The 14,079-nt window shown below is 38.7% G+C and overlaps 1 protein-coding gene across 1 annotated transcript in view; it reads right to left on the bottom strand.

The window, feature by feature from the left end:
• LOC143803962 (uncharacterized) overlaps window positions 1-14,079 on the bottom strand; it is a 105,972-nt gene that overhangs the window by 69,477 nt on the left and 22,416 nt on the right. Inside the window, exons 8-11 of the mRNA XM_077281712.1 lie at window positions 12,743-12,796; window positions 12,600-12,653; window positions 7,935-7,988; window positions 3,551-3,604 (exon numbers count right to left, since the gene is read on the bottom strand). Of these exons, the coding sequence (XP_077137827.1) occupies window positions 3,551-3,604; window positions 7,935-7,988; window positions 12,600-12,653; window positions 12,743-12,796 (216 nt within the window). The remainder of the gene's footprint in view (window positions 1-3,550; window positions 3,605-7,934; window positions 7,989-12,599; window positions 12,654-12,742; window positions 12,797-14,079) is intronic.

Here is a 14,079-nt window from a genome sequence, read left to right as displayed (position 1 = left end):
TTTGACCAGCTTAGAGATGCCCTTAATCTGGTAGACTGGGACAATATCCTCAGAAATAAGAATACAGATAAAAAATGGAAAATGTTTAAGAACATCCTAAATAGGCACTGTAAGCGGTTTATACCTTGTGGGAATAAAAGGACTAGAAATAGGAAAAACCCAATGTGGCTAAACAAAGAAGTAAGACAGGCAATTAACAGTAAAAAGAAAGCATTTGCACTACTAAAGCAGGATGGCACCATTGAAGCTCTAAAAAACTATAGGGAGAAAAATACTTTATCTAAAAAACTAACTAAAGCTGCCAAAAAGGAAACAGAGAAGCACATTGCTAAGGAGAGTAAAACTAATCCCAAACTGTTCTTCAACTATATCAATAGTAAAAGAATAAAAACTGAAAATGTAGGCCCCTTAAAAAATAGTGAGGAAAGAATGGTTGTAGATGACGAGGAAAAAGCTAAGATATTAAACACCTTCTTCTCCACGGTATTCACGGTGGAAAATGAAATGCTAGGTGAAATCCCAAGAAACAATGAAAACCCTATATTAAGGGTCACCAATCTAACCCAAGAAGAGGTGCGAAACCGGCTAAATAAGATTAAAATAGATAAATCTCCGGGTCCGGATGGCATACACCCACGAGTACTAAGAGAACTAAGTAATGTAATAGATAAACCATTATTTCTTATTTTTAGGGACTCTATAGCGACGGGGTCTGTTCCGCAGGACTGGCGCATAGCAAATGTGGTGCCAATATTCAAAAAGGGCTCTAAAAGTGAACCTGGAAATTATAGGCCAGTAAGTCTAACCTCTACTGTTGGTAAAATATTTGAAGGGTTTCTGAAGGATGTTATTCTGGATTATCTCAATGAGAATAACTGTTTAACTCCATATCAGCATGGGTTTATGAGAAATCGCTCCTGTCAAACCAATCTAATCAGTTTTTATGAAGAGGTAAGCTATAGGCTGGACCACGGTGAGTCATTGGACGTGGTATATCTCGATTTTTCCAAAGCATTTGATACCGTGCCACACAAGAGGTTGGTACACAAAATGAGAATGCTTGGTCTGGGGGAAAATGTGTGTAAATGGGTTAGTAACTGGCTTAGTGATAGAAAGCAGAGGGTGGTATAAATGGTATAGTCTCTAACTGGGTCGCTGTGACCAGTGGGGTACCGCAGGGGTCGGTATTGGGACCTGTTCTCTTCAACATATTCATTAATGATCTGGTAGAAGGTTTACACAGTAAAATATTGATATTTGCAGATGATACAAAACTATGTAAAGCAGTTAATACAAGAGAAGATAGTATTCTGCTACAGATGGATCTGGATAAGTTGGAAACTTGGGCTGAAAGGTGGCAGATGAGGTTTAACAATGATAAATGTAAGGTTATAAACATGGGAAGAAAGAATCAATGTCACCATTACACACTGAATGGGAAACCACTGGGTAAATCTGACAGGGAGAAGGACTTGGGGATCCTAGTTAATGATAAACTTACCTGGAGCAGCCAGTGCCAGGCAGCAGCTGCCAAGGCAAACAGGATCATGGGGTGCATTAAAAGAGGTCTGGATACACATGATGAGAGCATTATACTGCCTCTGTACAAATCCCTAGTTAGACCGCACATGGAGTACTGTGTCCAGTTTTGGGCACTGGTGCTCAAGAAGGATATAATGGAACTAGAGAGAGTACAAAGGAGGGCAACAAAATTAATAAAGGGGATGGGAGAACTACAATACCCAGATAGATTAGCGAAATTAGGATTAATTAGTCTAGAAAAAAAACGACTGAGGGGCGATCTAATAACCATGTATAAGTATATAAGGGGACAATACAAATATCTCGCTGAGGATCTGTTTATACCAAGGAAGGTGACGGGCACAAGGGGGCATTCTTTGCGTCTGGAGGAGAGAAGGTTTTTCCACCAAAATAGAAGAGGATTCTTTACTGTTAGGGCAGTGAGAATCTGGAATTGCTTGCCTGAGGAGGTGGTGATGGCGAACTCAGTTGAGGGGTTCAAGAGAGGCCTGGATGTCTTCCTGGAGCAGAACAATATTGTATCATACAATTATTAGGTTCTGTAGAAGGACGTAGATCTGGGGATTTATTATGATGGAATATAGGCTGAACTGGATGGACAAATGTCTTTTTTCGGCCTTACTAACTATGTAACTATGTAACTATGTAACTAGTTACGAAAAAAAAAACACAAGACAATTTACAAAAGTTTCCAAGGCATGGTGCTTTCATTGAGTTGTAGGAAATATTATCTATACATACAACACTGCCCAACTTGGTTTAGCATAGGGTTATTGATGACTTAATCAAATAAATATAATTTAGCAACAGTTCAAACACTAGCCGACACTCACATCATCTTATAAGAATTGCTTTATTGATCCAGTAGTAACAAAGGCACAAAAAATAGTTGAACACAACAGCACAAAAATTAAAAAGGCAGAAAAGAAATATCTGCTGCGCTCCCAGGCAACATGTTTCAGACCTACATGATCCTTGGTCAAGCAAAAACTTATATAAAAAAACAAGACACAGTGCCCTAGACTTACTGTGTGACTGGCATCCTCCTGCCTCTGCCTTTATCAAGGGGGGCTGCTGCACACTATAAGTGCATTTGTTTTGTGAGCTGTGTTGGTAAATACAGCTGTCCTTTTTCTGCTATTTTTTTAAAAAGCAGAGGAATCATGTAGTTATGAACTTCAAAAAGAAAAAATGTTTTGATCAATGTTTTAATTAAAACATTTTTTCTTTTTGAGTTTCACAACTACATGATTCCTCTGCTTTCTTATTTGTGAATGCACCTTAAAATTATTTAAAGGGAACCTGTCACCCCCAAAATCGATGGTGATGTAAGCTCACTGTCATCAGGGGCTTATCTACAGCATTCTGTAATGCTGTAGATAAGCCCCCGATGTTACCTAAAAGAGGAGAAAAAGAGGTTACATTCTACTCACCCAGGGGCGGTCCTGCTGCGGTCCGCTCCGATGGGTGTCGCGGTCCGGTCCGGGGCCTCCCATCTTCATAGGATGACGTCCTCTTCTGGTCTTCACGCTGCAGCTGCAGGGCAGGTGTACTTTGTCTGCCCTGTTGAGGGCAGAGCAAAGTACTGCAGTACGCAGGCGCCGGGAAAGGTCAGAGAGGCCCGGCGCCTGCGCACTGCAGTACTTTGCTATGCCCTCAACAGGGCAGACAAAGTACACCTGCGCTGCAGCTGCAGCATGAAGATCAGAAGAGGACATCATGGAATGAAGATAGGAGGCGCCGGACCGGACCTGAGACACCCATCGGACCCGGACCGCAGCGGGACCGCCCCTGGGTGAGTATAATCTAACCTCTTTTTCTCCTCTTTCAGGTAACATCGGGGGCTTATCTATAGCATTACAGAATGCTGTAGATAAGCCCCTGATGATGGTAAGCTTACCTCACCATTGATTTTGGGGGTTACAGGTTCCCTTTAAATGCTATATTGAAGCTATGACATGCAATATAGTTTTGTCTCTTTGAGCTACACAGTGAATTGTGTTCTCACCTTCTTCCCTTTTGGGCCAGTAGGACCTCTGATTCCAGGTGGACCAGCAATGCCCTACAATATAATTTGATTAATAGATGGAATATCACATCAGAGTGGTTGAAAACATTAAAGAAAATATTGTACAGGAATTTAAAAAAAATTCAGGTCCATTTAGACCAACTGTGTGCTTTTTAGTCAATGGCCATTATTGCCAGAAGTAGTAAAATAGGCAAACATAGCTTATTGCCATTTTGCCAAGGATTTGTACACTTTTGGGCACTATTTTTTGGTTACACACCTGTGCCAGCACTAGCATCAGACCCTGCTCCTTTCTCCTATGGCCACCTCTCTTTGCTGTGATCAACGTCAGTTTTTTTAAATAAGTCTTTTGAGATAATCACCAAAACCTTTGTCAAGCCTACTCACTCAACTATGTGCTGTTCAGTTATTCAGTAAGCTTTGCATTCATGTACCATGTGTATTTATGGAGATTTCCTCACCATCCATTTCTCTTATCTACAGTCATGGCTGAAAGTGTTGGAATCCTTGAAATTGTTTCAGAAAATGAAGTATTTCTCCCAGAAAATTATTGCAAGTACATATGTTTTGTTATACAATGTTTATTTATTCTGTGTGTATTGGAACATTACAAAAAAACTGTGAAAAAACATCAAATTGGACACAATTTCACACAAAACCCCAAAAATGGGCTGAACAAAATTGTTGCCACCTTTCCAAAATTGTGGGTAAACAACTTTATTTAAAAGCACATGATGCTCGTTCAAACTCATCTGTGGCAAGCAACAGGTGTGGGCAAAATGAATACCTGAAACCAGATAAAAAGGGGAGAAGTTGACTCCTTCTTTGTATTGTGTGTCTGTGTCCCACACTAAGCATGGACAATAGAAAGAAGAAAAGAGAAATGTCTGAGAAATTGAGAACTAAAATTGTTGAAAAATGTCAATGTCAAGGTTACAATTAATCTCCAGATATCCTGACGGACCTTTGTCCTCAGTGCGCAAGATAATCCAGACATTCACAATCGATGGCACTGTAGCTAATCCCTGGACATGGATGGCAGAGAAAAATTGTTGAAAGGTTGCTACATTAGATAGTCCGGATGGTGGATAAGCAGCTCCAATCAAGTTCCAAAGAAATTCAAGCTGTCCTGCATGCTCATGGTGCATTAGTGTCAGCATAAACTATCTATTAACATTTGAATGAAATAAAACACTATGGCAGGAGACCTAGGAGCACCCCACTGCTGATGTAAAGACAAAAAAAAGCTAGATTGCAGTTTGTCAAAATGTACGTGAGTAACCAAAATCCTTCTGAGAAAGTATCTTGTGGACAGCTGAGACCAAGATGATCTCGATATTGGTAAAATACAGCATTCTTTCTTATGTTTACTGAAATGAGGTCTACAAAGAAACACAGTACCTTTAGTTAAATATGGTGGCGTTTCAAAGATGTTTTGGTGTTGTTTTGCTGCCTGTGGCACTGACTGTGTGCAAGGCATCGGGAAATCTGAAGATTACCAAAGGATTTTGGGTAACTGTGTAATGCCCAGTGTCAGAATGCTGGGTGTGCATCCTAGCTCATGGGTCTTCCAGCAGGACAATGACCCCAAACATATTTCAAGAAGCACCCAGAAATGGAAACAAAGCACTGGTGAGTTCTGAAGTGGCCAGCAACGAGTCTGGATCTAAATCCCATTGAATGCTCATGGAGAGATCTTAAAATTGCAGTTGAGAGAAAGCATCCTTCAAATATGAGAGACCTGAAGCAGTTTTCAAAAGAAGAGTGGTCCAAAATTCCAGTTGAGAGAAGTTTGTTGACAGGGTTATAGGAAGTGATTGATTGCAGTTATTTATTCCGAAGGTTGTGCAACCAAATATTAAGATGAAGGTGCCAATCATTTTGGCCTGCCCATTTTTATTTTTTGTGTGAAATGTCAAATTTGCCTTTTTAATTGTTCCAATACACGTATGTATAACAAAACATGCTTAATGGCAATAATTTTCTGGGAGAAATATTTCATTTTCTGGAACAATTTCAAGGGTGCCAATGCATTCAGCCATGACTGTATCTAATCATCTCTTCTGCAAACTTCTGCTTGATTATTATCTATCTGCATTTACTTCCTGGCTCAGATGTATGTCTAGGCATTTCTTTGTTGAAAGTAGAACAAACTTTTCTCTGCTACATTGGTGCTGTTTACACTATAACACTGCTGCAACTACATGTAATCATCATCTCTATAAGCAATTATTCACTTATTCACTGTTCATCATTGCTGACCTGCAATTAACCATTTTTATGTTGAAAGCATAACTAACTCTTCTATGCTATACTTGCTATGTTCACACTAAAATGCTGCAAAAGTATTTAATCTTTTCTTCAAGTAAATATGCAGTTTTTCTGCTAATCACTTCTGCATGTGGTTAAATCACTTGTTTGGTGATTGACTACATCCCTGTTGGTGACCATCTGTCTCCAATAGCATGCATTTCTGCCATTAAACATTTGTTTACTGCAAGTCCCGGGTTGACTACACTTCCTCATTTATACAAAACCTACAAATATGACCACACATACATATAAAGGTAACCTTTATTGCATCAAAGCATAAAATCATACATAAAAGTTAAAAAGGGTGATAACATCAGAAGAAATTTTCAAGGGAAGGATAATGTTATACATAGATAACAATCATATAACATGCGGTTAGTACCGCTCCAGAAAAGTACTATTGGTATTAAAAAGTCAAAGTCAAGTAGTTACAGAGGTAAAAATCCTGATACTTGCGGTTCTCTGCACATGGCCCATGCAGACTTCTCAGACATGGATTCTGCTCTGTCTCTCTATTCAGATCCAAGACACATCCAGTCTGGTCAGCTTCTCTGAGCTGATGAACATCTAGCCTTTTTCTATGCAGAGCTAGCCAGGTGCACTAATCAAAGCCTTCAGAGCTAGGATTTAGCCCTACCTGGCATTGCTACACTGCACATTGCTGGCTGCAGAATGAGTTAATTGAGAATCTGTCACTCAGCTTATTATGAAGGAGAATTTGTAACTCCTTTAATTTGGTTTGTCTTTTTTCCTAACTTATATGGCAAGGTTCATTAATGAGTCGATATTCACTTTTAGGATTACACAAAGAGAAACATTACCCCTTAGATTTCTCATTTTATGAACTCCTCTCTGCCAAATTATGATCACAAATCTCAGCTTAACTTTTTTTGTGCTCATAAATAAGTCAAGAGAAGCTCAGAAAAACACAGATTTCCATCAGAATGAGCTGAACAACAGATTTTTTGCTAACTCACTCTTCAGCCACAAATAGGCAGTGTAACACAAAGACTAAAGAAAGGCAATGGTACCAAAATGTAACTGAAGCCCAATTGCAAAAATAATTTTCAGCTCAAAATTCATGCATTTAAAAAAAAAATGCCCCCAAAGATGTCCATATCTGTTAAGCAACACACAAAACCTTAAACCTTACACTCCAAGAAGGGCTTAGTTTAGTCATGAGTAGCCAGAGGATGAACAGTAAAAATTTTTGCTATTCTTATTTAGAATACTTTGTTACAATCATTCTAAAATAAATGTTGCCCATGAATATTTATTGTGCAATTCTTGGGCTGATTTACGAAAAATTGATTCAATGTAAGTTATTGAATGTTAAAGAGGAAAACTCCATTCAACCATTAATTTCCGTTACTAGGGAAACCAGGCAGAAATAATTTAATTATTAGAGGTGTGCCTGAATGCAACATTATGTGAAAATATAATCAAAATATAATTGCAAACCCCACCCTGATATGCAAGTTAGTGAGGCTATAAGTTATGCCAATAGGTGTTTTAGAAAACAAAGTAATAAATAATGTAATGATAAACATATGATGATATTAGGACTAACTTATAGTAATTAAAAAGTAAGTACAAAAGAATGGTTGCACCTTTAACAGTATAAATTTCTATTACGCATCAAGCACAAATACCTGGACAAAACAAATGAAACATTTAAAAATGTCACATTGCACCAGAACCTGTTTCCTAGGCCAGCACTAGGGTATAACTAGTAAAAAAGGTGTGTACATATATATTTGTATATATATACAGTATATACAGTATTTATATAAGATAAGAAGTAACACTGTGCAATAAAGTGACATGTACATAGTAACCTAGACAAATTGGCTCTTAGGAAGAGCATTATATTGGAATAAGGACCCTACATGTATCGCCGCGGAAGGTGGCTTCCTGTTGGGTCATTCAGTTAGTTTAAATTGGAAATGCCTTGTGTTACGTGTTTTGGTTAGCACTCCATCAATATACAGGGAGTGCCCATTCCATTGGGATTTCTTGGTAACCTATGACAATGTCATGATTAACTTACTTTGAAACCATCTGCTCCTTGTAGTCCCTTGTAACCAGGATCACCACGATCACCCTTTATAAAATAGAATTTCTTCTTAATAATGAACAGTGAACAATAAGCAGTTCTCAATGTCAAAAATGGTAGTACTTGCCCCTTATTTTTAGAATCACATTATCACAAGACCAAGATAATGATAAAGCTTAAAGAGATTGTACAGACAGACTCTTCTGCTACAACGACTGAGTCACAGTTAGATTGCAGTACATTGCTGGATGGTGGTCTGATACTGTAGCATTTGTAAAAGTTTTTGCATAACAGGACAATGTAAATAAGTGTGTGTGACATTTGTGTATTTTTAAATTGAAGAAGTATTACTACTTCAGACATTTATAGCATATCTACAGCATGCTTGGCTATTTATTTTTAGTGTATTTCTTTTTTCCTCCCCTTCATCCAAGAGCCCAAACTGTTTTTCTTTCTGTTCACAAAGCTGTATGAGGATTTGTTTTTCATAGGACAAGTTGAAGTTTTAAATGACACCATTAATTTTAATATACAATGTAACGGAAAATGTAGAAAAATCCAAGTGTTGTGAAATGATGACATTTAAGCAATTTGACCAGTTTTTAGTTTTGCTTTTACAGCATTCATTATGCATTAAAAATAACCTAGTAATGTGATTTTTCATGTCAATACGATTGCAGCAATAGTAAAGCTGTATAGTTTTCTTTTTATTTTGATGGTGAAAAAAAAATCATAAATTTGTTCTAAAAATAAATTTTGGCTTGCATTTCCATTTTCTGAGACCCGTAACGTCTCCATTGTTCCATTAATGCATGGAACTGTGTGAGGGCTTGTTTTGTGCATGCCCAGCTGATAACTTTATTGATAACACTTTTGGAACCTTCTTTTTTGCATATAGCAATAGTAGACACGGCACTCTGGGCTTCTTGGAGGTGCACAAGTTAGGTATCCAACCCGTCAAATATAAGCAATAAATTACTTGGCACTCAGGAGATCGTATTGCAATATAAGAAATTCATTTATTCAGTGCATCCAGTTCAAAATTAAACGTTTTCGGTCTAATCACAAGACCTTCATCAGAAACAGTTTTTTGAGTACTGGAAGCCACAAAATATATGTGTAGGCCCGCAAAGGTGCCAATGTCAGACGGAGTCAGGGAGAGGAAAAGCGCCTTTAAAAGTCTGGAGGTATGGGGGATTAGCGCTGCAGAGAGGCGAGATACTCGCAGGGACAGTGGCGCTGTAACCTCAGGGAACACTGGTGCCGTGCTGCAGGGGTAGCGTAGCTCCCGGGACTGCTGAGCTATGCTACCCCTGCAGCACGGCACCAGTGTTCCCTGAGGTTACAGCGCCACTGTCCCTGCGAGTATCTCGCCTCTCTGCAGCGTTAATCCCCCATACCTCCAGACTTTTAAAGGCGCTTTTCCTCTCCCGGACTCCGTCTGACGTTGGCACCTTTGCGGGCCTACACATATATTTTGTGGCATCCAGTACTCAAAAAACTGTTTCTGATGAAGGTCTTGTGATTAGACCGAAAACGTTTAATTTTGAACTGGATGCACTGAATAAATGAATTTCTTATATTGCAATACGATCTCCTGAGTGCCAAGTAATTTATTGCTTTTTTTTTGCAGTCTTAGAGTATGTTTCCACTGTCCGGATTGGCAGCACTTTGGATGCACCTCCGTCCAAAGCGCTGCCGACTTTTGTGCGCGCTGTGATTCACCGCATCCTATACATACGACAGTGATATTTATCTTGCAGAGACTGAGCGTCTCCGCAAGAAAAATAGACATGTAGCAGTCTAGAAAGACACGCCGCATGTCCGGTTAGGCAGGCATGCATAGTGGAGACGGGATTTCATAAAATCCCATCCACTATGCTGTAACATCTGGCCACTGCGGATTGGACGCTGCAGCTGTACGCAGCTTCCAATCCGCAGCGAATACTGACCGTGGAAACACACCCTTAGGGGAGGAGCAGACTAGTTTTAAATACATTTTAAGTTGTAATAGATCAGACTCTTACAAACACAATGCCTAATATGCTTCTTTGATTACTGGTTTAATGTCTTTATTTCAAATGGGGGAAAAGGGGATGGTGATTTTATATTTATTTTATTTTTTATTTTAATTTTTAATTTTTTTTAACTTTTTAGTCCCCTTAGATAACTAGAAACTAATAGTTTGTGCTATATACTGCAATATAAAAGTAGTGTAGTATATAAATATAATCCCAGCCTCCTATGAAGCTTAGCCTGTTACCGTGTACTGACATGGCAGCCATAGGGTCTTTCAGCAGGCCCCCAGCTGAAATAAAAACCCATCTAAACCCCACAATCACATTGCAAGGGGCCAATGGGTTCCTAGAACCCATTCAATGCTGCTTAGCCCTAGAGGCACAGAGAGAAGAGAGTTATTAGAGGTCCATCCATTTAGCACCCCTTGCTACTGTTGGATAGTTTATTCACTATTTGATAAAAAACCATTACCTAAATATCTCATATTTGTAGGTCTTTACCAATAGTGAAATTCACGTATTCATCAATTGCATTGTTCTGATGTATTTTGTTAGTATCTACAGTGGGGGAAACAAGTATTTCATCCCTTGCTGATTTTGCAAGTTTGTCCACTGACAAAGACATGAACAGTCTATAATTTTAAAGATAGGTTAATTTTAATATTGAGAGATAGAATATCAACAATTAAATCCAGAAAATCACATTGTATAAATTATATACATTTATTTGCATTTTGCAGTGAGAAATAAGTATTTGATCCCCTACCAACCATTAAGAGTTCTGGCTCCTACAGACCAGTTAGACACTCCTAATCAACTCGTTAGCTGCATTAAAGACATCTTTAATGTCTTACATAGTTACCTTTATAAAAGACTCCTGTCCACAGACTCAATTAATCAGTCAGACTCTTCTAACCTTTACAACATGGGCAAGACCAAAGAGCTTTCTAAGGATGTCAGGGATAAGGTCATAGACCTGCACAAAGCTGGAATGGGTTACAAAACCCATATGTAAGACTCTGGGTGAGAAGGAGACAACTGTTGGTGCAATAGTAAGAAAATTAAAGAAATACAAAATGACTGTCAATCGACATCGATCTGGGGCACCATGCAAAATCTCACCTCATGGGGTATCCTTGATCATGAGGAAGGTGAAAGGTCAGCCTAAAACTACATGGGGGGAAATTGTTAATGATCTCAGGGCAGCTAGGACTACAGTCACCAAGAAAACCATTGGTAACACATTACGCCATAAAGCTTTAAAATCTTGCAGTGCCTGCAAGGTCCCCCTGCTCACGAAGGCACATGTGCAGGCCCATCTGAAGTATGCCAAAGAACACCTGGATGAGTCTGTGAGTGATTGGGAGAAGGTGCTGCAGTCAGATGAGACAAAAATTGAGCTCTTTGGCATTAACTTAACTCTCCGTGTTTGGAGGAAGAGAAATGCTGCCTATGACCCAACGAACACCGTCCCAACTGTCAAGCATGGAGGTGGAAATATTATGTTTTGGGGTGTTTTTCTGCTAAGGACACAGGACTACTTCACTGCATCAATGGGAGAATGGATGGAGCCATGTACTGTAAAATCCTGAGTGACAACCTCCTTCCCTCCGCCAGGACATTAAAAATGGGTCCTGGCTGGGTCTTCCAGCAAGACAATGACCCAAAACATACAGCCAAGGCAACAAATAAGTGGCTCAAAAAGAAGTACATTAAGGTCATAGAGTGGCCTAGCCAGTCTCCATACCTTAATCCAATAGAAAACTTATGGAGAGAGTTGAAGCTCCGAGTTGCCAAGCGACAGCCTCAAAATCTTAATGATTTAGAGATGATCTGCATAGAGGAGTGGACCAAAATTCCTCCTGACGTGCGCAAACCTCATCAACTACAAAAATGTCTGACTGCTGTGCTTGCCAACAAGGGTTTTGCCACCAAGTAATAAGTCTTGTTTGCCAGAGGGATCGAATACTTATTTCTCACTGCAAAATGCAAATAAATTTGTATAATTTATACAATGTGATTTTCTGGATTTTCTTTTTTATATTCTTTCTCTCAACGTTAAAATTAATCTACCCTTAAAATTATAGACTGTTCATGTCTTTGTCAGTGGGCAAAATCAGCAAGGGATCAAATACTTATTTCCCCCACTGTGTCTGTATATTTTTTAATCCTATTTCCAGAGAATGACAGAGGCATTTAAGGAGATACCTGCAGCAATGGTAGCTTATCTCTGATTGTTTCTGTTACATGCAGATGGCAGCTGTATAACACAGCCAACATCTGCCAGTTATGGCGAGAGTTCAGCTAGTGAAACCTCTACATACACCCATGCCCGCTGCATGACACAATGGAACATCATGGAGCGGGAAGAGGTTAAGCACTGTATCAGGTTGAGCATTGAACTGATACAGTTGTCACCAGTTATATAACACACTTGGTGCTCTACATTCAATGAATGATAGTACTTTTCAAGCCCATAACGTATATTGATTATTGCTTCTCAAAAGTATCTCTTATAGCTTTCTGCAAAAATATACTTTAATTAGATTCATTTTTATGTCAAAGATAGATGTATAGATACTAGATAAACTGATATGTAGTTAGATAAATAGATAATCTAATTATTAGAATGTATACATACCCTTTCACCAGATATTCCTCTCTCTCCCTTTTCTCCCTTTATACCTGGATCTCCCTAGATAACAATTTAAACAGAGTCAAATCATTTGAATATGAAGATAAAACAGTAATGCATTAAAAGTATATTGAAATTAAAAAGTTTACTATGATCCCTGGGTCACCAACTCTTCCATACGCTCCAGGATTGCCACGAACACCCTAGTCCATTAGATAAAATAAAAAAAATCTATTAGTGAAATGCTTTTTTATTTTCTTGATTTTGGCTGGATCCTCTGTAATTGCAGGCTTTGTAATGTTGGCGATGGAAAAGTGATGCTATATGTGGGGTGTAACAGCCCACCTGATCTTATAAGGTTCATCACTAGTATGGTGCACTACACGTAAATTTGTGACTGACATGTTATATACTATATTTAACGAAGTGTTCCCAGAAGAAATCACATGTAAAACACAATGCATAAAACTACAGTGACCTCACTCTTATATTAGAATGAGAAAAAAAGTAGGAGGAACTAAGTGGGCACAGGGAATCGCTTGGATGCATTTGGAGAGCCGCTGTGTTATGTATAGAATGCCGCATGCACACGTTGAGTATGTGCTCAGTTTTTTACCTCAGTATTTGTAAACCAAAACTAGGAGTGGAGCAATCAGAGGAAAAGCATAATAGAAACATGTCACCACTTCTGTATTTATCACCCACTCCTGGTTTTGGCTTACATATACTGAGGTAAAATACTGACGAAATACTCAATATGTGCACGTGGCCTAAGACTATGTTCCACGATGAGCTTTTGGTGTGTTTTTGATTTCTGCATCAATTATTTAAATTAGTTTACTTGTGTTTTTTTCATTGCGTTTTGTGTGCGGTTTTTTGACATGCGTTTTTATCACGTTTTTGTCTCTGTTTGGCGTGTCAAGCTTTAAATAAAGCTGCTTTCTTTTTTATACTTCTTGGTTTTTTGCTTTGACAAAACTTTATTGCTATACTTAGGTGTGGTTACATGCGTTTTTGATGTGTTTCCGTGGCAGGAATGTACTAAAAACGTATGTGCTTTTCTTGGTTGTGGATTTTCCACATAATGTAAGTCTATGAGAAAGAAAACTCAGCATACCCACAAGAGACATTGACGTTGTAGATTTGAAAAACGCACCACAAGTGAGCTTACACAGTGTTAAAAAGCAGCACAGTGGGCTTGAGATTTCTATAAATCCCATCCACTTTGCTAGAACTGTAAGACAGAAACGCACCAAAAGCTCATTACAGCATCGTAGTCTAACATACTGTATGTCCCAGGATATACGACCATAAGACCACGGTCACACTATCAGTATTTGGTCAGTATTTTACCTCAGTATCTGTAAGCCAAAACCAGGAGTGAAACAAGAGGAAAAGTATAATAGAAACATATATGCACCACTTCTGCATTTTTCACCCACTCCTGGCTTTGGCTTACAAATACTGATTTGAAACAATGACCAAA

The sequence above is a fragment of the Ranitomeya variabilis genome, chromosome 2 (genome assembly GCF_051348905.1).
Source record: "Ranitomeya variabilis isolate aRanVar5 chromosome 2, aRanVar5.hap1, whole genome shotgun sequence".
Taxonomy (NCBI): domain Eukaryota; kingdom Metazoa; phylum Chordata; class Amphibia; order Anura; family Dendrobatidae; genus Ranitomeya; species Ranitomeya variabilis.
This window is presented reverse-complemented; position numbering and strand designations above follow the sequence as displayed.